At 41.3% G+C, this 26,239-nt stretch overlaps 2 protein-coding genes across 22 annotated transcripts; both read right to left on the reverse strand.

Moving 5' to 3' along the window:
* Positions 1-11,770, reverse strand: LOC148675655 (uncharacterized). 2 transcript variants are annotated; one of them, XM_088644519.1, is made up of 8 exons: positions 10,937-11,770; positions 9,528-9,815; positions 8,615-8,866; positions 7,954-8,070; positions 7,262-7,294; positions 6,009-6,047; positions 3,383-3,715; positions 1-3,286 (listed from the first exon to the last, which is right to left on the reverse strand). In XM_088644519.1, exons 1-8 carry the CDS (start codon positions 11,001-11,003, stop codon positions 1,977-1,979), a joined length of 2,439 nt encoding a protein of 812 aa, XP_088500645.1. In that variant the 5' UTR covers positions 11,004-11,770; the 3' UTR covers positions 1-1,976. The 2 variants fall into 2 exon arrangements, with proteins under 2 accessions (XP_088500645.1, XP_088500646.1); XM_088644520.1 differs by having other exon boundaries at positions 10,946-11,767.
* On the reverse strand, positions 3,447-25,816 carry LOC148675656 (uncharacterized). Of its 20 annotated transcripts, XM_088644511.1 has the most exons (10): positions 25,197-25,814; positions 23,770-24,057; positions 22,715-22,966; positions 22,066-22,182; positions 21,272-21,559; positions 20,985-21,176; positions 20,265-20,936; positions 19,977-20,120; positions 19,833-19,880; positions 16,123-19,496 (listed from the first exon to the last, which is right to left on the reverse strand). In XM_088644511.1, exons 1-10 carry the CDS (start codon positions 25,252-25,254, stop codon positions 19,027-19,029), a joined length of 2,529 nt encoding a protein of 842 aa, XP_088500637.1. In that variant the 5' UTR covers positions 25,255-25,814; the 3' UTR covers positions 16,123-19,026. The 20 variants fall into 20 exon arrangements, 19 of the variants coding, with proteins under 19 accessions (XP_088500637.1, XP_088500639.1, XP_088500635.1 ...); XR_015941116.1 differs by adding an exon at positions 3,447-3,478 and having other exon boundaries at positions 19,449-20,120; positions 25,197-25,815; XM_088644513.1 differs by lacking the exon at positions 19,833-19,880 and having other exon boundaries at positions 19,881-20,120; positions 20,985-21,128; positions 21,177-21,559; positions 25,197-25,815.
* Positions 25,817-26,239: the final 423 nt, after the last annotated feature.

Below are 26,239 nucleotides of genomic sequence, written 5' to 3' on the forward strand. Positions count from 1 at the left end.
TGAATTGATCTTCAGGCCTTTATTGCAGTACTGAAATCAGGGCACAGCAGCAGCGCACAAGAGACGAGATCTACAGTCTGCTCCTTTGTTTTCATTACATGATACATAGCTTGTTGATCAGATGATTTGTTCCTGCCAGCGGCCTGGATTTTATTTTTATCAAATGTCACAAAAACCTGGTTTTATTGAATCCTGTGAGATGTAAGCAATTTTGTGTAGGCTACAGGTTAACAGTTCTCTGGTTACAGCTACAGTATGTTATACAAAACATAAAATACAATCCTTCAGTAGTAAGAATATTTGAAGACAGACCAACATTTGTCCACTGTCTGAGGAAGTAAGTGCCTTCTTTGTACTGTAGCTCCAGTTCCATGCTGGGACCACGTTAAATCGTTAGTAATGAAGGTACCCCGGAACTGGAAACTGCTTACCATCTCTACAGCCTCCCCATTGATGTGAAGGGGGGTGTGGTCTCTAAAATCAGTGACCAGCTCTTTGGTTTTGCTGACGTTGAGGGGGGGGTTATTGTCAACACACCAGGCCTCGTGAAAACCGACTGCTGCTAGTTGAGATTTTAATTTTTCCACTTTTCTTTTCCGTAACTCACTTTTAGTGTTGAAAGTCCAAAACATGTTTTGTGTGCAGTTTTAAAATGTTGTTCTGTATTTCCCTTTTTCACGTAGACGCCAGCATTGTAGATTTGAATGCGAAAGTACAAAAAAATAATCATCTTCCCATTCCTTGTGGTAACGGTAAGATTTGGGTCTCTTTTCTTCATCATTTTCTCTCGCAACTGTCGAACTTATCAAGCTGCTGGCGAATTTGTCACGGCCAGTCTGTTTCGCTCCACTATACACTGAGGCGAATGTGAGATTCGTGCGGCAATAACCAAGAAACCGTTCTTGGGTAGCACTCACAACACTATTTACAGAGCTCCTGTAGCCTTTTTCGGTGTCAGCCAACACTCAGGGAAGAGACTTTTACAACACATTCAATGGGGGTTTAACACACACACATGGGCAGTCAAATGTATGACATTACATGCATAGATCTGAATGAATTTTTAGGCTATCAAAAAAAAGTAAATAGTCAAATAGAATTTTATTTTGTTGCCAAACATCGACTGTTTTTTTTCGATCAACATTGATCGATCGACTGGTTGAGCACCCCTGCCCTAAACAGACTTACTCCAGATAGTCAGTAAGTAAGCCACCATGGTGGCACGGTGTCGCACAGTGTTGGAGCCTTGGGCTCACACCTGATGTGCTACCTGTGTGCGTTTGTGTGGGTTTCCTCCCACAGTCCAAAGCATTCTGGTAGGTTATTAGCTTCTGGGAAAAATTGGCCCTGGTATGAGTGAGTGCGTCTGTGTTTTTCTGTGTGTCTGCCCTGGGGTGGACTGGCGTCCTGTCCTGGGTGTATCCTGCCTTGAGCCCGTTGCTTGCTGGGATAGGCTGCAAATCTCACTGTGACCCTGAATTGGAAGAAGCGTTAGAAAATGGATGAATGTCTGGTTTATTGATGTAATCGGGACTGTTTAATCTGAGTTAACTATTTGGACTCCTTTGGATCATTTTGGACCAGTTGATGTTTACATGCTTTATTATGTCAAACATTTACAATAGGGCTACAAAGCTGGGAACTGCAAACAGGCTTTCCTCACTAAAACTCGGCATACCCCCTTTCCATACAGAAGCTCTTGTGGCAACAGGCATTTTCTTGCTCACCTTTTCTCCTTATGTCAGAGTAATTTTTAAATTGTGTACAGTGCTGAGAAAGAGTATGTATATCCTCAATATAATTATGTAAATTATAATTGCTTACCATGATACCTTTGCTTAATTTACGTAAGTGTTTTCTTAAATAAGCAAGAGCATTATTTAATAGAAAGTAAATTTATATTTTTTTCAGACCCTACATGAAGAAGAAAAAATAATAATTAAGAATTGGTGTATGTGAATTAAGTAACCCCTAGTCTACTTAACACAATTCAGGGGGTGATTAAGATTAACTTGTTGTCCATCTTTTGACTGTCCACCCGCAGCTTCAGACTGTCCTGCTTCTTGTCCGTCTTCTGACTGTCCACCTGAAGATTCAGACTGTCCTGCTTCTTGTCCGTCTCCTGACTGTCCACCTGCGGCTTCGGACTGTCCTGCTTCTTGTAAATCTCCATATTGTTCACCGGCGACTTCAGACTGTCCTGCTTGTTGTCCATCTTCTGACTGTCCACTTGTGGCTTCAGACTGTCCTGCTTGTTGTCCATCTTCTGACTGTCCACCTATGGCTTCAGACTGTCCTGCTTGTTGTCCATCTTCTGACTGTCCACCTGTGGCTACAGACTGTCCTGCTTGTTGTCCATCTTCTGGCTGTCCACCTGCGACTTCAGACTGTCCTGCTTGTTGCCCATCTTCTGACTGTCCACCTGCGACTTCAGACTGTCCTACTTGTTGTCCATCTTCTGACTGTCCACCTGTGGCTTCAGACTGTCCTGCTTGTTGTCCATCTTCTGACTGTCCACCTGTGGCTACAGGCTGTCCTGCTTGTTGCCCATCTTCTAACTGTCCACCTGTGGCTTCAGACTGTCCTGCTTGTTGTCCATCTTCTGACTGTCCATCTGTGGCTTCAGACTGTCCTGCTTGTTGTCCATCTTCTGACTGTCCACCTGTGGCTACAGGCTGTCCTGCTTGTTGCCCATCTTCTAACTGTCCACCTGTGGCTTCAGACTGTCCTGCTTGTTGTCCATCTTCTGACTGTCCATCTGTGGCTTCAGACTGTCCTGCTTGTTGTCCATCTTCTGACTGTCCACCTGCGGCTTCAGACTGTCCTGCTTGTTGTCCATCTCCTGACTGTCCACCTGCGGCTTCAGACTGTCCTGCTTGTTGTCCATCTTCTGGCTGTCCACCTGCGACTTCAGACTGTCCTACTTGTTGTCCATCTTCTGACTGTCCACCTGTGGCTTCAGACTGTCCTGCTTGTTGTCCATCTTCTGACTGTCCACCTGTGGCTACAGGCTGTCCTGCTTGTTGCCCATCTTCTAACTGTCCACCTGTGGCTTCAGACTGTCCTGCTTGTTGTCCATCTTCTGACTGTCCATCTGTGGCTTCAGACTGTCCTGCTTGTTGTCCATCTTCTGACTGTCCACCTGTGGCTTCAGACTGTCCTGCTTGTTGTCCATCTCCTGACTGTCCACCTGCGGCTTCAGACTGTCCTGCTTGTTGTCCATCTCCTGACTGTCCACCTGGGGCTTTAGACTGTCCTGCTTGTTGTCCATCTCCTGACTGTCCACCTGTGGCTTCAAACTGTCCTGTTTGTTGTCCATATTCTGATTGTCCACCTGCAGCTTCAGACTGTCCTGCTTGTTGTCTTTCTTCTGACCGTCCACCTGCGGCTTTGTACTGTCCTGCTTGTTGTCCGTGTCCTGACTGTCCACCTGCAGCTTCAGACTGTCCTGCTTGTTGTCCATTTCCTGACTGTCCACCTGCAACTTCAGTCTTTCCTGCTTGTTGTCCGACTCCTGCATCAGCATCAGACTGTCCTGCTTCATCCATTTCCTGTGGTGGAAGATTGTCCACCACAATCTTCGGATTGTCCTGCTTCTTTTCTGTGTCCCGACTGTCCACCTGCAGCTTCAGGATGTCCTCCCTCTTGTCCGTCTCCTGACAGTCCCCTGTCAGCTTCTGAATCTCATAACACTCGTCCACAAATGTTCCCTGACCTGAAAAAAACAGCTTTTCAGTATAGACAATACAAATGTGGATATATTTTTGTTTCACTTGTTCAAGACATTTAAACTCAGTTGAAGAACCAAATATCAGAATTAAAAAATGTTTTAATTAAAAAAGATTGAAATATACTGAAAATGTATTGTCTACATAGAAAATACAGTTTCCTGAAAAAAGCTAAACTATTTCAATTCAGACATTCACACACAATGGACAAAATTCCCCTTTAAATTCCCTTTAAATTAAAATTCCCCTTTATTTCACTTTAAATATTAATACTGCAGTATTTTTTGTTTGTTTTGCAAAAAGAGCAAACACATTATTTTGTTTAGGTAACCCCAGAAGATGCTGCTGTTTGTTAGTTGTATTGTTATACTCATTTGGAAGAGCCAGCTGTGAGTTTCTTATGTCTCTATTCACAGCTATGAACCCGGCGATCTTATACAGGAAAATGAGGAGGTGGAGGTGGACCCCCCCCCAAGCCATAAACTGTCGAGATGCTCATCTCTTATTATGCTACACCCTCGTACCAGAGGCTCAGCATTGGAGTTCCTGCTTAAATATCTCTAATGTTAGCTCTCTAGTGTTACAGCATGGAACCATGATGTATTTTACTGAAAATCTTTTGCCACTCATCAACACAAAGTACTCTATAATGTCAAAGTGAAAAATATATACATTTGACTAAATTAATTAAAATAAAACACAGAAAATAATAGAATGCATAAGTATTCATCCCCAATACTTTATAAGGTGGTAAAACACCTTTGGCAGAAATTGCAGCTGTGAGTCTCTTTGGGCAGGTCTCTATCATATGTTTTGGGTCATTGTCCTGTTGGAAGATGAATCGTCTTCCAAGTCTCAGTGCTCTTGCAGACTGCAGCACGTTTTGCTCCACGATTTTTCTGTACTTAGCTCCATCCATTTTCCCTTCTACCTTTATGAGTTTTCCACTCCCTGCCACAGAGAAGCATCCCCAAAGCATGATGCTGCCACCACCATGCTTCACTGTTGGGATGGTGCTCTAAGTGTGATGGGCTGTGTTAGGTTTGCGCCAAACAAAATTCAGTTTTGGTCTCATTAGACCATAGAATCTTCCGTTACGTATCTTCCATACGTTTTTTTTCAACAAAGTCTTTCTTCTTGCCACCCTTCCATACAAGCCAGGTTTATGAAGTGTGCGTGCTATTGTTGTCTCTTGGACTTTCTCCCATCTCTGTCACGGAGGACTGTAACTCCTTCAGAGTTGCCGTAGGCCTCTTGGTGGCCTCCCTTACTATGGCTTTTCTTGCCCAGACACTCAGTTTTGGAGGGCGGCCAGTTCTGGGCAGATTCACAGTTGTTCCCTATTTTCTCACCTTTTTAATGATGGACTTCACTGTCCTTCGAGGTGTGTTCAATGCCTTGGAAATTTTCTTATATCTTTGCCCTGACTGGTGTTTTTCAAGAACCTTGTCTCGGATCTGCTTGGAATGTTCCTTGGTCTTCATGGTTTTGTGTTTCCTTGGAAATGCACTAAGTGGGGAAACTCCCCGACACAGTTGTATTTGTTCTGAAATAATGTGAAATACCTCAAATGCACAAAGGTGGACTCCAGTCAAGTAATTATGTGACTTGGAGAAGAAAGTTGGTTACTTCAGAGGCAATTTAGGTGTGTCAAAGCAAGGGGATGAATACTTTTTAATTATTTTCTGTGTTTTATTGTTAATTAATTGAGTACAATTCTCAATTAAATACATCATGGTTCCATGCTGTAACACAATAAAATTTGAAAAAGTCCAAGGGGGGTGTAGACTGTCTACAGGCACTGTATAAAGAAAATGAAGTAGTTCTTAGCTTTTAATTGACCAATTAGAGTTAATAAAATTCACACTTGTATTCTTCTGAATTACTTAGCATTCCATGCTAAAAGCCTCCAAAAGACTGTTGAACTTTGTCTTAATAGAGCCAAATCAAACCAGAACAGGTGTGCCAGAAGTATTATTTTTTAAGCAAATTTAACATGCCATGTAAGTACTTTACGCTAAAGAAGACTGCCACATTTGACCACATGAACATCATGTAATATAATAGCATTATAAAATTATTATACAAATGTCTGTACACCTGCACACATACAATAAATGTGCAAGTATCAAACAAGAGCAAAAATACTCCTGCTTATGTAATAAGAACATATACAGTGCTTTGCAAATGTATTTAGGTTTTTCCTATGGTGTCAAATTTGTGAAAGTTTTTGTGCACAGCTGTATTTTCCACATTCTACCAGGTGTTTGTAGTAGATACCTGTGTGAACACTATTGTCTCCTGAATTCATCAGTGGTGCTGTAGAAAACAAACAACAATAAATATTAACACAAAGACGTCCAAAGACTTAGGCTGTGTCCTAATATTCACACTGACCTCCCCTTCCTGTGATGTCGCGCAAGTGTGGACCTCAAGTGTGTGGGTATTTGAGGGTGCACTCTAATAAAAAGGTTAAAGGGACACCCTCACGTGACATCACTCGCTGGTTATGCAAGTCAAAAAGCTGTCTGTTGTTCATGCTTCTTTTCGAGTCGCTAAGGGCATGTACTGTAAATAGATACATTTTTCATTTTCCACTCGCACTTTGATGAAATTGAATGTCATCTCGTCTATCCCCCACAAAAGAAGTGGCACATCGTGTTCATCCATGTTGAGCAGGCTCCACTCAAAACAGCCGAAGAAAACTTGGCAATACTGCTGTTTATTCAAAGCTTTGTACTACTAAATGTATTTAATCTCATCTGTCCCAGTACAAAAATGACAGTATGAGGAATATAAACAGTTCATTCACATTCAAAGTAAACTAAATAAGGTAAACTTGGCAATACTTCAAAGCTTTGTACTATTAAATATGCATACTACTAAAAATTCTGTGTACAAAATACACAGCAGGTAAGCGCATATTCATCAGTCAAAATGAGGTGATGAAACTTCGTACCTACAATACAAAGGAGTAGGTATCTAAAGTAGACAAATTAAATTTTGTTTTTTTTGTTTAAAATGTTCTGTTTTAAAACTGTAAAAAGGTTACGTTTTACTAACACGTGTATATTTTATTCTATATGGCAGCTTCTCTCCGCTGTGATAGGCTAGTGACATGAAACGTCACTGTCCACAAAGCATTGTGGGTGATTCCCTTCAGCACAGTGTGCTCCGATGCGGACTTCAGAGATTGGGATTGGCAGCACACAGATTTAGAAATGGGACACCCTGAGCCCTTGAAGCAGGAACGTGCATATAAAGGGTGCTAGGCTACAAGTGTGCATATTGGGACACAGCCTTATAAACAAAAGTACCACATGCTTCCAAATTTCTGTTTTGTGTGAGTGTTTAATTTTCCAAACTTAAAAAAGACATATCAGCTATTAAATATGGAAAAATATCTATTTGTCACTTAAAATAGCTTTTTAATTTTAATTTTAATTAATCTGGTTTAACAAAATGTAAAAAAAAGATGTGAAAGGATCTATAAAATTCTATACACACGTATAGACAAGTGCACATTACTTTACCTGCAGGTGATTCTGTATCTCTGAAGCGATCACCTAAAAAGAATATAAATGGAGAGAATCAACTCCCAAGTTAAATAAACAATTTTATAAATACACAACTGTATTTGAAAAGTTGTAACTTCTGTATATTGGATAGGAAGAGTTCTTACAAACTTGTTATGTAAAATCTATCCCTGAATGACAATAATCTGAGATAGAATTTGATAATACAGCCAATTTAAAATACATTCAGCAGGGATGAGAAACACAGAGGCAGTACATGACCAGGTAGTCCCTCCAGACAGCTGAAAAGGCCAAAGCATGCAGAGTAGCCAAAGAAAATCCCATGGTCAGCTCAGTTGCTAATGTTAATACAGTATCATGATATTACAATGGATGATTACAAACATCCATCCATTTTCTAATCCAGTTCAGGGTCATGGAGGAAGCCGGAGCCTATCCTGGTAAGCACAAGGCAGAACACATCCTTGACAGGATGCCAGGGCATCGCAAGGAAGACACCCAGACACAAACATGCAAAAACACCTGGGCCAATCTTCTCAGAAGCCAATTAACAGACAGCCCCCCAGGTCTGCAGTTGAACCCAGGGCCCCATATCTGTGAGGCAGGAATGCAGACTACTGTGCTGCTGGATTCTAAACATGTGAAAGAACGAAATTAATTTGTGCTTTCTCATAAAAAGAGTAGCCCACCTTTTTGATGTCTCTTGGAGTAAAATTTCCAAAATAAAATACCCAAAAGTATTAAAATGAGGATCACAGAAAGAATTCCAATTACAAAAGAAATCAGATTTCCATTTCCATCATCACCTAAAAAAAGACAGAAATGCATTAAAATTCATAGAAAGTAAAGGTACATATTTTTTTCTCAATAAAATCAAATTAAGCTTCCCTTATACCTCAAAATTCCCTAGATCATACAAAACACATACTTATACATTTTAATTCTAAATCATGGGATAGAAAATGACCAGTCAATCAATTTGCCATTATAAACCCCATGTATCAGGAGCAGAAATTTTATGACAGTTAACACATAAGATTAATCTATCAACCATGAACTAGAATGGTATTCATCACAATATGCTGAAATTATATTAAAAACACATCTGTAACGGTAAAGATAAAAAAAAAAACTATGATAAAGAAAAACTAAACTGAAAACCAGCCACATAGCTGATGAATAGATGAATCACAGGGACAGGATCTTAGGCTAAAATCTAAAGAATTGACAGAAGACATATTATAACAAATAACAAATAACAAATAACAATATGCTATGAACCTAAACACATACAGTAGCTTTACTGTTGTACTGGTCATTCATTGAGTGTGAAACCCCTAGTTACAATACCGGGTTTAAAGCAGTGCTCAGCAGAAAAGTCCTCGCTGCTTCTCTTGCTCACAGGGTTGCTGGAGATACACCTGTACACCCGGCCCTCGCTCTCCTCTCTGCTGATCTGCAGCTCTTTCCCTGCAAGGACCTGCGGAGGAGCTCCAGACACTTCCCATCTGTACTCAGTACTGGGGCTTGTGTCCCCAGCACAGCGCAGAACTGCAGCAGAGCTGTTTGCAGTGCAGGTTACCTCTGGTTGTGTTACCGAACCTAAAATTGTAGGAAAAAAAGTGGGATCACTCTTTGAGAGAGAAATTAAATATGAACATGTAAATATTAATTTGATCTGGTGCTGTAAAATATAATAATGCTAGGGTGGTCTTGTGGCAACAGTGAAAAGAAGGATTGATAAAAGGAGAGAAGGCAAAACAACAAATATATCCAGAGGCTGTAGACGAGGTGAGTTGGAGTCTGGAGTCTTAGTCAGAAACGGAGAGAAAGGGGGATTGAGGTAAAGCAGACTGACCAGGATTTGGCCCGAGAGAAGGGAAGGGAAAGGGGGAACCTAAGCAGATGGCTTAGTAAGAACAGAGCCAGTTGTTTTCAGTAAGGAACTTCAGTTCACAGAGCAGCCTGTTCAGGAAGAGGTGAGAAGGTGCTAGTTAGTCCTAGTTAGTGGAAACGAGACAAATGTAAGGTCCCAGCGAAGAAATGGGTGCTGGAAAAGATGCAAGCAGCAACTACACATGGAGGAGTGGATGTGCAACGTACTGTGATGACTGACGATTTCCCAGGCTTCTGTTAAATAACACCATATACCACTAAGAACATCTGACATGCAGAGAATATGTTGGACATTTAGAAAGACTGACTTCTGTAGATGTTGCATTGGATAAATTGTAATCTTAATTCTGAAATAATGGCTACTCACTGAAGACTTTCACTTGATACTCAAAGGATTTAATTCTGCCATCTTGGACCACCTCTACTGTGTACGTTCCACTGTCCTGTAGGCTGAGCTTCTCAATCGTAATGCTTCCATTTTCCTCGTTCAATAAGGTTCTGGTTTTGAACCTTCCATAAATTGTTGTACCAGAACTGTCAAACTCAGCAATATTGTCTTCTGAAAACTTCCAGGTAATATCTGTTAATTTTCCAGTAATGGCAGGACTTAATTGTATGGTTCCATTTAATAATCCAAAGCGCAGCTCCAACTCGCCTAAAGTGAAAACTATGACAATATTGGAATTAGACTTGAATTAAGTGCATTTCTTTAACATTTTTATAATTTATAATTTACTTCATTTCATTTCACCCATTTAAATGTGTTTTTCACTATATTTTAGTTGTAGCTAATGAGATTACTAACAAAAGAAGAAAAATGCTTTATTCACTGTGATGTGATCATTATAACCTGTATATAACAGAGGTTATTTGCCGTGCACCTGTTATAGTGCATGGCAAATTCCACTGGAATTTGAAAGGCACATTGGACCATCAGGCTTGTTCACTCACCTGTGTATTCTGTGTTACTTTAGGTCACCCGAACCTCACTTGTGTCAGATGTGTGTAACAGTGCTCAGTGACAGTGCACATCTTACAGAAGTGATGTTACTAGAAACCCAGTGTGTGATTCTCCTGCTGTAGAAGACCCAGTCTTTTGGTGAGCTGGAGTTAGCTGCTCTTTAGGGAGTGGGGCTGTGTGTGTACAGTCTGTACTCCTTGATTGGACTGTGATTGAATCCTGGCAGGGGCAGAACAGAGCTGAATCTGCCATGAATAAATAACTGTGGAATTCACATCACTATTGGTCACATTAGTATTAGTATTCACATTACTGTTGTTTCATTTTTTCAAAGGACAGATTTCTGTGTAGAAGGGTAGAGTACTAATGAAAATCCAGAGAGGCTGGGAAAGAGGAATCACATTCACCATTTGCACTGCTGTGGAAAATTTCTCATCTGGTCACTGGTCAATCTAACACCAAGCAGGTTAGTTGAGTCAGTTTGCTCCTGCACCGCAATACGCTAACTCACAATGTTTGAGGAAGAGGAATAAAAATCACAATTTATCATTCGCAAGTGAATCGCCCAACTATATATAGCATATCTGATAACATAATAAACCAAATAAATATACATTGATATAGAACATGTTGCATTTGACATAAAATATAACTCATATTTTGCAAGGATAATGACACATTTTGCGTTTGGTCATCACGTTCAGCAATCTTTCCATTAGATATACAGTCTCTATGTCTGTTCATTTAAATGCTGTCTAAACATTAATTTAACTTGAAAAATTAAAACATCACATAGTGTAAAATAAACTTCATACCAAACTTACCAGTAGTGAGGTTCGTGAGCAGAAACAACACTGCAATAAGAAAACAGGGTTTCTCCATGTTTTCGTCTCTGGTTCCCTCAGCTCTTCACAGATCAGAACGGACTTCGGAATCCTGATTTTCTACCGTAATAATTCAATTCAATTCAAGGTGCTTTATTAGCATGACCGAAGGGTACAATCAGTGTTGCCAAAGCAAATAAAAATAATAAAATTAACATAGAACAAAACAAAAAATAGAAGTAAAATAAAATCTACAGACATGTTACAGACATTTACAACAAAGACATATATATATATAATAACTGCAGTGAATGCTCCACTAAAATTCTGGTATGACATCAGGAGAAGAAAAATGAAGCTGCTCTGGGCAAATTTTAATTTCCATCTATAAATGTTTTTCTTCCAAACGTATTTTGGCTTGCCAAATCAAATTTCTGGAAGTTCAATCAATTTTCTTAATGTCAATTGAGATCAATGTAGTTTGTATTCTGAATAATGTGGTAGAGAATAGTCAAATTGAAAGCGAAAGTGTATTTTGCTGTCTCTAGTTATTTTCAGGATCATGGCTCCTGTAGTTTCGATTAGAATAAAGTATCCTACTGTTCATTCAAATCAAGCAAAGAGCTATTATAACAGGAAAAGGAGACATGACGTTAGTTCTGTTCCTTAAAATATTTTACGTTATTTTTAATAATTACACATTTCGTTTTGGATTTGTGTTCAGACGCAGCGGTTTTTGAGATTACTTTAATGCGGTCGAAATGGTCTCTCGTTCGTTGCGCAACAGGGCCACTGCATGGCACAGAGCTACCATCGTGTATAAACAGGCGTGTCGGGGGAATTACCAGAAAGTCGAATAGCAGGAAGTAACAAGATGGAAAATTCCCTGGTACGTTCTTTCGTTTTAGAGTCAACTCACGTTGAATTTCTATACCGTACCTACTCGAATTTAAATAGTTTAAAGCTTCCTTGCATCAAGACATGAATAATAAAAAGTATCTGGTGGTACAATGGAACTTTTTTAACATTTCTTATCCTGATTATATGTCAGTTCAACCTAATTGTATGAAATATTATTTCCATTTCTTGTAAACTTCTGGATATATAATATTGGTTTTACAGAGTTTTCTTTTTACCGGATTATCCCATATTAATTATCAGCAACACCAGGACACTGGACGGGAGACCTCCTGGGAAAAACTAAGGTTGCTGCTCACCCTGCGGTCTGTGTGGGTCCTAATAATAATAATAATAATAATAATAATAATAATAATAATAATAATAATTGCTTACACTTATATAGCGCTTTTTCTGGACACTCCACTCAAAGCGCTTTACAGGTAACGGGGACACTATACTGTAAACAGGCCCCGTCTCGGGTGAGATGTAAAACCAAGGTCCTGACTCTCTGTGGTCATTAAAAATCCCAGGGTGCTTCTCGAAAAGAGTAGGGGTGTTACCCTGGTGTCCTGGCCAAATTTCCCATTGGCCCTTACCAATCATGGCCTCCTAAAAATCCCTATCTATGAACTGGCTTCATCACTCTGCTCTCCTCCCCACTGAGAGCTGGTGTGTGGGGAGCGTTCTGGCGCACTATGGCTGCCGTCGCATCATCCAGGTGGGGCTGCACATTGGTGGTGGTGGTGGAGGGGAGTCCCCATTACCTGTAAAGCGCTTTGAGTGGAGTGTCCAGAAAAGCGCTATATAACTGTAAACAATTATTATTATTATAGTGTGAAAATACCTTTTAGATTTAAATTCAAGGATTATCTATCTTATAACATTATTCTTGGGTACAGTAAACATGGATCTACATTTGCAAGGAGGGATACTGTAAACACAGTAAAAACAGAAAAGCAATAAAAAGACTGGGCCGACAGTGAGTGAAACATGAAGCAGACAGGAGTGAAATATTTCAACAGGTCAGGATTCTAACTCTGGGATATGTGGTGCTGAACCAGAAGAATCAACACGATAGCAATTAGGATTTTACACTATTTTACTGTTCATAATACGAAGCGACGAAAAGCAACAAAAAAGCCTAAGAAGTTGTATTTAAATCAGTTAATTTTATAACTGTAGACTTTCTGTAATGGAACAAGTAAAGGTTTATTCGGTGCTAAAAAGAGAAGAAAAGAAAAGGAAAGTTTGCACAATCTTGGATTTACATCCCGACACAAAAGTGCAAACGCGTAGAAAAGCAAAAGATGAAAACATAAGAATTTAAGCATAATGATGGCAAATAGACTATATTTCCTCCTAAATGTCACAAGGGCTCACCTTCAATATGTAGTATGTACAGTGCCTTGACTATATAATACTGGGGTATTTTACACGAGCACCAATTTATTTGGCATGATTTAACTTCTGGGACACCTAACTGAAACAGGACGTTCACATGACAATTTTACAGCAGGTTTTACCATTTCATCAGCATATACTTGGTCTTTCTTCTACAGGCATTAAAACATTTACTCTTCAAAGTGGACTGACATCTACCTGAAGGAGCTGATTTTTACTTCACGTGAAATGAGGTCCTGTTTTGCTCTATAGCACAGAATGTCTGCCCTGTCTCTCTCACACCTGAAGAAGGCTTCACAGCTGAAACGTTGTGTTTTCTGTCTTCTCTATTCAGCATGGAAACCTATTACTTGTTCCTTTGCAGACTACGCATGCTGATGCAGATACCCACCTAAACTACTGTGGTATTAGATATATATTTGCAGGTGATGCAGCGAGTTGTGTTGCAGGGGAAAGTGCCTGGTGTGGATGGTTGCTGAGGGCAGTCAAGGGAGCTGTGAACAAGGTTATGCAGATTAGGTGGCTGGTGATATGAGATGATGGGGCAGTCAGAAGAAAGAGATCATCCTGTAAGATGGGAAAGTTGTCATCAATGGTCCTGGGGACAGAAAGGGTGTTGGGGTGGTAGATCTGAGGGCTGTTTTTGGCTCTGGAGAGGGCCCTGTCGATAACATGGGTGGGGTTAACTCTGCTGATGAAAAAAGAGTGCATTTTGAGGGCTTGGTTATGGAAGTCCACATTGTCACTCTTAAGTGTTTCGGAGACTGATGAACTGTGGAAAAGGGGAGAGGATTTTTAGTATGTGTGGGGTGTAAGGAGCTGTACAGGAAATAGCTGTTATATATTCTTTTCAACACATGAACACTGTGAAGGTCCCACTGGTTACCACTATTAATCATCTGCAGATCTGATACAAGTAGACCGCTCTGGCCTTAGGTTAGGGTCTTGGGATAGAGGTCAGCCTGAACCCCTTGTTCCATCATGCACAGGTCACAGCCCATAGAGCTCATCCCACCACAGAGCCTCGGGGTCAGAAAGAGTTTTCTGAGCACTACATCACTACAGAAGAAACACGTACTCATCAAGAGTTGGGAAAATGAATTGGTTGTGGTTCTAAAGGTGTTTTCATTTCTTGAACTATTTGCAGCCCTTAAACCCACAAAATATTCTGGTCTGAAGAAAAAGTCATTAAAAATGCCACCGTACCCTTTAAACAATTGGTATTCAAAACAATAATAAAGTCCACATAATTATAGGACTCAACATCATTGTAACTGAAGTATTCTTTCGTTCAGAGTTAGAGTTAGAGGTACAGAGCAAACCACACACACTCCTCGTCCACTTTGCTATCAGTGATGTTACACTGAAAGTGAAACTCAAGTCATTATTGATCTTTCTCCTTTATATCAACTGCTTTAACATACTGTAACTGCTACTAGTCTGGTAACACTCATCACGAGTCCTCCAAACACCTTGTCTATTGCCAGATGGACAGCGGAGCATGGGATATGCTGTAGGAAATGCAGTAATAAATGTGTTAGTATGATGAAGAATTAAAAAGCAAACATTTGCTGGCTGGATGCTATTGTCACGCCCCACACTCTCCCTCGCAAACGACGCTACATTCCCGGAACCTCTGCTTCCCAATCTCATCCCTGATTGAACCCATCACATTCTCACACGCATCAGATTCCTCAAATTCTCACTCCCTAACCAATCATCCAATCACACCCCTTTCCTTTCAGTATCTAAACCCCCCTTCGCACACCTTCCCATGCTCCCTATTGAGAAGCCTTTCATTGTATTCTCCAGTGTGTGTTTCCAAACCTTTTGACTGATCTCCCGTTATGAATCTTCTGCTTCCGCCTCTTGACCTCGCCTTCTGGATTTTGCCTTTTGAATTGTTTTTTGAATATCTCTTGTTACCGGACCCTCTGCCTCCCTTATCATCCCAGCCTTTGGATTTAGTCTTTTGGATTGTCCCTTTACTACTCTGCGTCCTGTGGGATTCCGGTCACGCATAAGGATCCTCCTATTCCATGTATAGGTTCCCTGGCAGCTATCTGTTATGTCTGTTATGTAATTAGTAGTAGCCTCTGGTCAATGCAACTCACTGTGCTACAGATATGTCTTATTGAATGATTTAATGTCATATATCATTTTTTCTGTAGAAGCTTGCAAAACTGTTCTTGGCAGGACACCAGGGACATCTCAATATAAAAATTGTTTGAGTTACTAACATGTAAAAGTGATGTATGCATAAATGTTCTATGAAATATTTCTGGTTTAAGTTTAACATTGGGTTTTGTATCGTGTGACCTGTGTTCCTTTCTTTATTTTTAATAACAATTTGATCATTATTATGTAATGATATTTATTATTATAATGAACTTGTTCAAAGCTCAAAATAGAGCAAAAGACAGCTCTCACTCTTAAACATTGACTCTATCTCAGAAAAATGCAAAAAAAACATCAGTGTGAGTCGCTGGTAGAGGTAGAATTAATTATCATGACAGCTTGCAGGAAGAAGCTGTCTCTGAATCTGGAGGTTTGTGCCTTTCTGCTCCTATAATGCTTACCAGAGGGAAGGGGAGAGAAAAGTGAGAAACCAGGATGACTGGTATCTTTAGCTATATGTCCAGCTTCCTGAGACAGTGTGTTGTAAGCATGTCCACAGTAGAGGGGAGCTGTACTCCAGTGATGGCCTGGGCTGACCTGATCACCCACTCAGACAACGAGCTGCTGCCAAAGCACACTGTAATCCCACACGTGAGCCACTCTCAATAGCGCACCTGTAGAGAACAGTGAAGGCAGACAGGTGAGATCAGTCCTCTTCAGGAGACTGGGAAAGAGAAACAGAGTCCAGGCTACAGAGGTGAATTGATCTTCAGGCCTTTATTGCAGTACTGAAATCAGGGCACAGCAGCAGCACACAAGAGACGAGATCTACAGTCTGCTCCTTTGTTTTCATTACATGATACATAGCTTGTTGATCAGATGATTTGTTCCTGCCAGCGGCCTGGATTTTATTTTTATCATATGTCATAAAAACCTGTTTTTATTGAATCCTGTGAGATATAAGCAATTTTGTGTAGGCTACAGGTAAACGGTTCTCTGGTTACAGCTACAGTATGTTATACAAAACATAAAATACAATCCTTCAGTAGTAAGAATATTTGAAGACAGACCAACATTTGTCCACTGTCTGAGGAAGTAAGTGCCTTCTTTGTACTGTAGCTCCAGTTCCATGCTGGGACCACGTTAAATCGTTAGTAATGAAGGTACCCCGGAACTGGAAACTGCTTACCATCTCTACAGCCTCCCCATTGATGTGAAGGGGGGTGTGGTCTCTAAAATCAGTGACCAGCTCTTTGGTTTTGCTGACGTTGAGGGGGGGGTTATTGTCAACACACCAGGCCTCGTGAAAACCGACTGCTGCTAGTTGAGATTGTAATTTTTCCACTTTTCTTTTCCGTAACTCACTTTTAGTGTTGAAAGTCCAAAACATATGTTTTGTGTGCAGTTTGTTCTGTATTTCCCTTTTTCACGTAGACGCTAGCATTGTAGATTTGAATGCGAAAGTACAAAAATATAATCATCTTCCCATTCCTTGTGGGAACGGTAAGATTTGGATCTCTTTGCTTCATCATTTTCTCTCGCAACTGTCAAGCTGCTGGCGAATTTGTCACGGCCAGTCTGTTTCGCTCCACTATGCACTGAGGCGAATGTGAGATTCGTGCGGCAATAACCAAGAGACCGTTCTTGGGTAGCACTCACAACACTATTTACAGAGCTCCTGTAGCCTTTTTTTTCGGTGTCAGCCAACACTCAGGGAAGAGACTTTTACAGCACATTCAACGGGGGTTAAACACACACATGGGCAGTCAAATGTATGACATTACATGCATAGATCTGAATGAATTTTTAGGCTATCAAAAAAAAGAAAATAGTCAAATAGAATTTTTTTTTTGCCAAACATCGACTGTTTTTTTTCGATCAACATTGATCGATCGACTGGTTGAGCACCCCTGCCCTAAACAGACTTACTCCAGATAGTCAGTAAGTAAGCCACCATGGTGGCACGGTGTCGCACAGTGTTGGAGCCTTGGGCTCACACCTGATGTGCTACCTGTGTGCGTTTGTGTGGGTTTCCTCCCACAGTCCAATGCATTCTGGTAGGTTATTAGCTTCTGGGAAAAATTGGCCCTGGTATGAGTGAGTGCGTCTGTGTTTTTCTGTGTGTCTGCACTGGGGTAGATTGGCGTCCTGTCCTGGGTGTATCCTGCCTTGAGCCCGTTGCTTGCTGGGATAGGCTGCAAATCTCACTGTGACCCTGAATTGGAAGAAGCGTTAGAAAATGGATGAATGTCTGGTTCATTGATGTAATCGTGACTGTTTAATCTGAGTTAACTATTTGGACTCCTTTGGATCATTTTGGACCAGTTGATGTTTACATGCTTTATTATGTCAAACATTTAGAATAGGGCTACAAAGCTGGGAACTGCAAACAAGCTTTCCTCACTAAAACTCGGCATACCCCCTTTCCATACAGAAGCTCTTGTGGCAACAGGCATTTTCTTGCTCACCTTTTCTCCTTATGTCAGAGTAATTTTTAAATTGTGTACAGTGCTGAGAAAGAGTTTGTAAATCCTCAATATAATTATGTAAATTATAATTGCCTACCATGATACCTTTGCTTAATTTACACAAATTTTTTCTTAAATAAGCGAGAGCATTATTTAATAGAAAGTAAATTGATTTTTATTCAGACCCTACATGAAGAAGAAAAATAATTAAGAATTGGTGTATGTGAATTAAGTAACCCCTAGACTACTTAACACAATTTAGGGGGTGATTAAGATTAACTGGTTAAATAAATGGGTGATGAGTAAAAAAGGACTGTATTTTGGCAGTTCTGACTGAAATGTACATTTTTGGAAGTTTGGGTAAGTGGGAACACATTTGATAAAAAGAGCAGTTGAATTTTGCATTCTGGATAGGGTTATTAAACCATTTCTAAACAGTTTGTACTCAATCCTTTCATGGTTAGACAGAGTCTGGAAATGAAAAATATTCAAGACCACAGTAAAGGCTCTTCTAAAGAAGAGGGTTTTGAGTCTGGATTTGAAGGAGTTTAGAGAAGGTGACTCTCTGATATCCTTGGGGAGAGAGTTCCAGAGCTTGGGGGTGCAACAGGAGAAGGCCCTGTCACCCACAGTGTAGAGGGGCTTGGGGGACAGACAGGAGGGCAGAATTAGAAGAGCAGAGGTTGCGAAGTGGGGAGTAGGGTGATAGTAACTCAGACAGGTACTGAGGTGCCGAGCCATGCAGAGCCTTATAGGTGAGCATGAGGATTTTGAAGTTGACACGAAAGTTGACAGGAAGCCAGTGCAAGGATTCCAGGATAGGGGTATTGTGATCACTTGCACTAGACCTAGTCAGGATTCTGGCTGCCGAAATTTGGACATACTGGAGTTTGTTCAATGTGGATTTAGAAACCCCAGCAAGTAGAGCAATATAGTAGTCAATTTGGGAGAAGACAAATGTGTTGAACAGCTTTATAGACATAGTTAGTGATGACATAGGATGTAGTCTAGTGATATGGAAGTACAAAACACATCAATCAAAGGATCTGCAGGTAATGTGTGTCTTAACCATTAGGAAAAAAATTAAATGAGAATGGTTTTCATGATGGGCAGCACAGTGTGCAGCAGTTAGCAATTCCAGGGGTGCAGCCTGGGAGAAGTTTGGAGGGCCATTTTTTCTCAGAAACCAGTAACCTACCAGAATGTCTGTGGGCTGTGCAAAGAAACCAGAGCACCTAGAGGACGGAAACACACAAAACCACAGGGAGAACGTAAGAACCACACAGGTGTCATCCCAGGGATGAAAAGGGACTCAGGATTGCAAGGCAGCAATGCTAATCGCTTTCCTGCTTCTTGTCCGTCTCCCGATTGTCCACCTGCGGCTTCTGGATGTCCTCCTTCTTGTCCGTGTCCTGACTGTCCACCTGCAGCTTCAGACTGTCCTGCTTCTCGTTGGTCTCCTGACAGTCCACTCGCGGAGTCGTAAGTTCCAGCTTGTTGTCCATGTCCTGACTGTCCACCTGTGGCTTCGGACCGTCCTGCTTCTTGTCTGTTTCCTGATTGTCCACCTGTGGCTTCACTCTGTCCTGCTTCTTCTCCATTTCCTGACTCTCCACCTGCGGCCTCAGACTTTCCTGCTTGTTGTCTGTCTCCTGACTGTCCACCTCCGGCTTAGGACTGTCCTGCTTTTTGTCCGTCTCCTGACCGTCCACCTGCAGCTTCAGACTGTCCTGCTTTTTGTCCGTCTCCTGACTGTCCACCTGCAGCTTCGGACTGTCCTGCTTCTCGTTGGTCTCCTGACTGTCCAACTGCGCCTTCAGTTTTTCCTGCTTCTTGTCCGTCTCCCGACTGTCCACCTGCGACTTCAGACTTTCCTTCTTCTTGTCTGTCTCCCGACTGTCCACCTGCGACTTCAGACTTTCCTTCTTCTTGTCTGTCTCCTGACTCTCCACCTGGGGCCTCAGTCTTTCCTGCTTCTTGTCCATCTCCTGACTGTCCACCTGAGGATTTGGACTCTCCTGCTTCTTCTCCATCTCCTGACTCTCCACCTGCGGCCTCAGACTTTCCTGCTTGTTGTCCGTATCCTGACTGTCCATCTGTGGCTTCGGACTGTCCTGCTTGTTGTTCGTGTCCTGACTGTCCACCTGCGGCTTCAGTCTTTCCTGCTTCTTGTCTGTCTCCTGACTGACCACCTGCGGCTTCAGTCTTTCCTGCTTCTTGTCTGTCTCCTGACTGTCCACCTGCGGCTTTGTACTGTCCTGCTTGTTGTCCGTGTCCTGACTGTCCACCTGTGGCTTCGGACTGTCCTGCTTGTTGTTTGTGTCCTGACTGTCCACCTGTGGCTTCAGTCTTTCCTGCTTGTTGTCCGTGTCCTGACTGTCCACCTGTGGCTTCGGACTGTCCTGCTTGTTGTTCGTGTCCTGACTGTCCACCTGCGGCTTCAGTCTTTCCTGCTTCTTGTCTGTCTCCTGACTGTCCACCTGAGGATTTGGACTCTCCTGCTTCTTCTCCATCTCCTGACTCTCCACCTGGGGCCTCAGTCTTTCCTGCTTCTTGTCCATCTCCTGACTGTCCACCTGAGGATTTGGACTCTCCTGCTTCTTCTCCATCTCCTGACTCTCCACCTGCGGCCTCAGACTTTCCTGCTTCTTGTCTGTCTCCTGACTGTCCACCTGAAGATTTGGAATCTCCTGCTTCTTCTCCATCTCCTGACTCTCCACCTGCGGCCTCAGACTTTCCTGCTTCTTGTCTGTCTCCTGACTGTCCACCTGAGGATTTGGACTCTCCTGCTTCTTCTCCATCTCCTGACTGTCCACCTGCGGCCTCAGACTTTCCTGTTTCTTGTCTGTCTCCTGACTGTTCACCTGCAGCTTCAGACTGTCCTGCTTTTTGTCCGTCTCCTGACTGTCCACCTGCAGCTTCGGACTGTCCTGCTTCTCGTTGGTCTCCTGACTGTCCAATTGCGGCTTCAGTTTTTCCTGCTTCTTGTCTGTCTCCTGACTGTCCACCTGCAGCTTCAGACTGTCCTGCTTTTTGTCCGTCTCCTGACTGTCCACCTGCAGCTTCGGACTGTCCTGCTTCTCGTTGGTCTCCTGACTGACCACCTGCGCCTTCAGTTTTTCCTGCTTCTTGTCCGTCTCCCGACTCTCCACCTGCGGCTTTGTACTGTCCTGCTTGTTGTCCGTGTCCTGACTGTCCACCTGTGGCTTCGGACTGTCCTGCTTGTTGTTTGTGTCCTGACTGTCCACCTGCGGCTTCAGTCTTTCCTGCTTGTTGTCCGTGTCCTGACTGTCCACCTGTGGCTTCGGACTGTCCTGCTTGTTGTTCGTGTCCTGACTGACCACCTGCGGCTTCAGTCTTTCCTGCTTCTTGTGCGTCTCCTGACTGTCCACCTGCAGCTTTGTACTGTCCTGATGTTGTCCGTGTCCTGACTGTCCACCTGCGGCTTCAGTCTTTCTTGCTTCTTGTCTGTCTCCTGACTGACCACCTGCGGCTTCAGTCTTTCCTGCTTCTTGTCTGTCTCCTGACCATCCACCTGCGGCTTTGGACTGTCCTGCTTCTTGACTGTCCACCAGCGGCTTCGGTATTTCCTGCTTGTTGTCCATCTTCTGACTGTCCACCTGCAGGTTTGGACTTTCCTGCTTCTTGTGCATCTCCTGATTGTCCAGCCTCTTGTCTGTGTTGTGTCCCATCAGCCTTTGAGACTCAATACTCTCGTCTCTCCGGCCTGAAAAAAACAACCAAATATCAGAATTGTAAAAATTAAAATTGAAATATACAAAATGTATTGTCTACATATAAGAGAAAATACAGTTTCCTGAAAAAAGCAAAACTATTTCAATTTAGACATTCACACACAATGGACAAAATTCCCCTTTAAATTCCCTTTAAATTTAAATTCCCCTTTATTTCACTTTAACCTTTTACTTTTACCAGGAGCCTATCCTGGTAAGCACAAGGCAGAACACATTCTTGACAGGATGCCAGGGCATCGCAAGAAAGACACCCAGACACAAACATGCAAAAACACCCGGGCCAATTTTCTCAGAAGCCAATTAACCCCCACGAACATGGAGAGAACATGCAGACTCCACACAGACAGCCCCCCAGGTCTGCAGTTGAACCCAGGGCCCCATATCTGTGAGGCAGCAATGCAGACTACCGTGCTGCTGGATTCTAAACATGTGGAAGAACGAAATTAATTTGTGCTTTCTCATAAAAAGAGTAGCCCACCTGTTTGATGTCTCTTGGAGTAAAATTTCCAAAATAAAATACCCAAAAGTATTAAAATGAGGATCACAGAAAGAATTCCAATTACAATAGAAATCAGATTCCCATTTCCATCATCACCTAAAAAAAGACAGAAATGCATTAAAATCCATAGAAAGTAAAGGTACATATTTTTTTCTCAATAAAATCAAATTAAGCTTCCCTTATACCTCAAAAGTCCCTAGATCATATAAAACACATACTTATACATTTTAATTCTAAATCATGGGATAGAAAATGACCAGTCAATCAATTTGCCATAATAAACCCCATGTATCAGGAGCAGAAATTTTATGACAGTTAACACATAAGATTAATCTATCAACCATGAACTAGAATGGTATTCATCACAATATGCTGAAGTTATATTAAAAACACATCTGTAACAGTAAAGATAAAAAAAAACTATGATAAAGAAAAACTAAACTGAAAACCAGCCACATAGCTGATGAATAGATGAATCACAGGGACAGGGTCTTAGGCTAAAATCTAAAGAATTGACAGAAGACATATTATTACAAATAACAAATAACAAATAACAATATGCACCTAAACACATAACTTTACTGTTGTACTGGTCATTCATTGAGTGTGAAACCCCAAGTTACAATACCGGGTTTAAAGCAGTGCTCAGCAGAAAAGTCCTCGCTGCTTCTCTTGCTCACAGGGTTGCTGGAGATACACCTGTACACCCGGCCCTCGCTCTCCTCTCTGCTGATCTGCAGCTCTTTCCCTGCAAGGACCTGCGGAGGAGCTCCAGACACTTCCCATCTGTACTCAGTACTGGGGCTTGTGTCCCCAGCACAGCGCAGAACTGCAGCAGAGCTGTTCGCAGTGCAGGTTACCTCTGGTTGTGTTACCGAATCTATAATTGTAGGAAAACAAGTGGGGTCACTCTTTGAGAGAGAAATTAAATATCAACATGTAAATATGAATTTGATCTGGTGCTGTAAAATATAATAATGCTATCCCTCTATTTCATTACCATTTGGTTCTATGATTGAAAAGTCAAACCTACATAGGAAAAGGAATCACTTCAAAGGTCATAACAGACACCATACACTTACCTTTAACATTACTATGATTAGGCAGAGTGGGGAACAGTGACTAGGGTGGTCTTGTGGCAACAGTGAAAAGAAGGATTGATAAAAGGAGAGAAGGCAAAACAACAAATATATCCAGAGGCTGCAGACGAGGTGAGTTGGAGTCTGGAGTCTTAGTCAGAAACGGAGAGAAAGGGGGATTGAGGTAAAGCAGACTGACCAGGATTTGGCCCGAGAGAAGGGAAGGGAAAGGGGGAACCTAAGCAGATGGCTTAGTAAGAACAGAGCCAGTTGTTTACAGTAAGGAACTTCAGTTCACAGAGCAGCCTGTTCAGGAAGAGGTGAGAAGGTGCTAGTTAGTCCTAGTTAGTGGAAACGAGACAAATGTAAGGTCCCAGCGAAGAAATGGGTGCTGGAAAAGATGCAAGCAGCAACTGCACATGGAGGAGTGGATGTGCAACGTACTGTGACAACTGACGATTTCCCAGGCTTCTGTTAAATAACACCATATACCACTAAGAACATCTGACATGCAGAGAATATGTCAGACATTTAGAAAGACTGACTTCTGTAGATGTTGCATTGGATAAATTGTAATCTTAATTCTGAAATAATGGCTACTCACTGAAGACTTTCACTTGATACTCAAAGGATTTAATTCTGCCATCTTGGACCACCTCTACTGTGTACCTTCCACTGTCCTGTAGGCTGAGCTTCTCAATCGTAATGCTTCCATTTTCCTCGTTCAATAAGGTTCTGGTTTTGAACCTTCCATAAATCGTTGTACCAGAACTGTCAAACTCAGCAATCTTGTCTTCTGAAAACTTCCAGGTAATATCTGTCAATTTTCCAGTAATTGCAGGACTTAATTGTATGGTTCCATTTAATAATCCAAAGCGTAGCTCCAACTGGCCTAAAGTGAAAAATATGACAATATTGGAATTAGACTTGAATTAAGTGCATTTCTTTAACATTTTTATAATTTATAATTAACTTCATTTCATTTCACCCGTTTAAATGTGTTTTTCACTATATTTTAGTTGTAGCTAGTGAGATTACTAACAAAAGAAGAAAAATGCTTTATTCACTGTGATGTGATCATTATAACCTGTATATAACAGAGGTTATTTACTGTGCACCTGTTATAGTGCATGGCAAATTCCACTGGAATTTGAAAGGCACATTGGACCATCAGGCTTGTTCACTCACCTGTGTATTCTGTGTTACTTTAGGTCACCCGAACCTCACCTGTGTCAGATATGTGTAACAGTGCTCAGTGACAGTGCACATCTTACAGAAGTGATGTTACTAGAAACCCAGTGTGTGATTCTCCTGCTGCAGAAGACCCAGTCTTCTGGTGAGCTGGAGTTAGCTGCTCTTTAGGGAGTGGGGCTGTGTACAGTCTGTACTCCTTGATTGGACTGTGATCGAATCCTGGCAGGGGCAGAACAGAGCTGAATCTGCCATGAATAAATAACTGTGGAATTCACATCACTATTGGTCACATTAGTATTAGTATTCACATTACTGTTGTTTCATTTTTTCAAAGGACAGATTTCTGTGTAGAAGGGTAGAGTACTAATGAAAATCCAGAGAGGCTGGGAAAGAGGAATCACATTCACCATTTGCACTGCTGTGGAAAATTTCTCATCTGGTCACTGGTCAATCTAACACCAAGCAGGTTAGCTGAGTCAGTTTGCTCCTGCACCGCAATACGCTAACTCACAATGTTTGAGGAAGAGGAATAAAAATCACAATTTATCATTCACAAGTGAATCGTCCAACTATATATAGCACATCTGATAACATAATAAACCAAATAAATATACATTGATATAGAACATGTTACATTTGACATAAGATATAACTCATATTTTGCAAAGATAATGACACATTTTGCGTTTGGTCATCACGTTCAGCAATCTTTCCATTAGATATACAGTATCGAGGTAATGTCTCTATGTCTGTTCATTTAAATGCTGTCTAAACATTAATTTAACTTGAAAAATTAAAACATCACATAGTGTAAAATAAACTTCATACCAAACTTACCAGTAGTGAGGTTCGTGAGCAGAACAAACAATGCAATAAGAAAACAGGGTTTCTCCATGTTTTCGTCTCTGGTTCCCTCAGCTCTTCACAGATATGAACGGACTTCGGAATCCTGATTTTACTTCTTACCGTAATAGCTGTAGTGAATGCTCCACTAAAATTCTGTTATGACATCAGGAGAAGAAAAATGAAGCTGCTCTGGGCAAATTTTAATTTCCATCTATAAATGTTTTTCTTCCAAACGTATTTTGGCTTGCCAAATCAAATTTCTGGAAGTTTAATCAATTTTCTTAATGTCAATTGAGATCAATGTAGTTTGTATTCTGAATAATGTGGTAGAGAATAGTCAAATTGAAAGCGAAAGTTTATTTTGCTGTCTCACCGGTTATTTTCAGGACCATGGCTCCTGTAGTTTCGATTAGAATAAAGTATCCTACCGTTCATTCAAATCAAGCAAAGAGCTATTATAACAGGAAAAGGAAAGTGACGTTAGTTCTGTTCCTTAAAATATTTTACGTTATTTTTAATAATTACACATTTCGTTTTGGATTTGTGTTCAGACGCATTGGGTTTTGAGATGACTTCAATGCGGTCGAAATGGTCTCTCGTTCGTTGCGCAACAGGGCCACTGCATGGCACAGAGCTACCATCGTGTATAAACAGGCGTGTCGAGGGAATTACCAGAAAGTCGAATAGCAGGAAGTAACAAGATGGAAAATTCCCTGGTACGTTCTTTCGTTTTAGAGTCAACTCACGTTGAATTTCTATACCGTACCTACTCGAATTTAAATAGTTTAAAGCTTCCTTGCATCAAGACATGAATAATAAAAAGTATCTGGTGGCACAATTGAACTTTTTTAACATTTCTTATCCTGATTATATGCCAGTTCAACCTAATTGTATGAAATATTATTTCCATTTCTTGTAAACTTCTGGATATATAATATTGGTTTCACAGAGATTTCTTCTTACCGGATTATCCCATATTAATTATCAGCAACACCAGGACACTGGACGGGAGACCTCCTGGGAAAAACTAAGGT

The sequence above is a fragment of the Lepisosteus platostomus genome, chromosome 2 (assembly GCF_059453375.1).
Source record: "Lepisosteus platostomus isolate fLepPlt1 chromosome 2, fLepPlt1.hap1, whole genome shotgun sequence".
Taxonomy (NCBI): Eukaryota; Metazoa; Chordata; class Actinopteri; order Semionotiformes; family Lepisosteidae; genus Lepisosteus; species Lepisosteus platostomus.

What these genes read in the sequence shown, in the direction of transcription:
- LOC148675655 (XM_088644519.1), bottom strand. Translation starts at nt 11,003, where the DNA reads ATGGAGAAACCCTGTTTTCTTATTGCAGTGTTGTTTCTGCTCACGAAC. An exon ending in CCTCACTACTGGTAAGTTTG is followed by an intron (nt 9,816 to 10,936) that starts GTATGAAGTTTA and finishes TTTTCACTTTAG; the next exon opens with GCGAGTTGGAGCTGCGCTTT. An exon ending in AGGACAGTACAAAGCCGCAG is followed by an intron (nt 3,287 to 3,382) that starts GTGGACGGTCAG and finishes TTGAAGCCACAG; the next exon opens with GTGGACAGTCAGGAGATGGA.
- LOC148675656 (XM_088644496.1), bottom strand. Translation starts at nt 25,254, where the DNA reads ATGGAGAAACCCTGTTTTCTTATTGCATTGTTTGTTCTGCTCACGAAC. An exon ending in CTCCAAGAGACATCAAACAG is followed by an intron (nt 21,560 to 22,065) that starts GTGGGCTACTCT and finishes TGTTTTTTTCAG; the next exon opens with GCCGGAGAGACGAGAGTATT. An exon ending in AGGACAGTACAAAGCCGCAG is followed by an intron (nt 20,937 to 20,984) that starts GTGGAGAGTCGG and finishes CTGAAGGCGCAG; the next exon opens with GTGGTCAGTCAGGAGACCAA.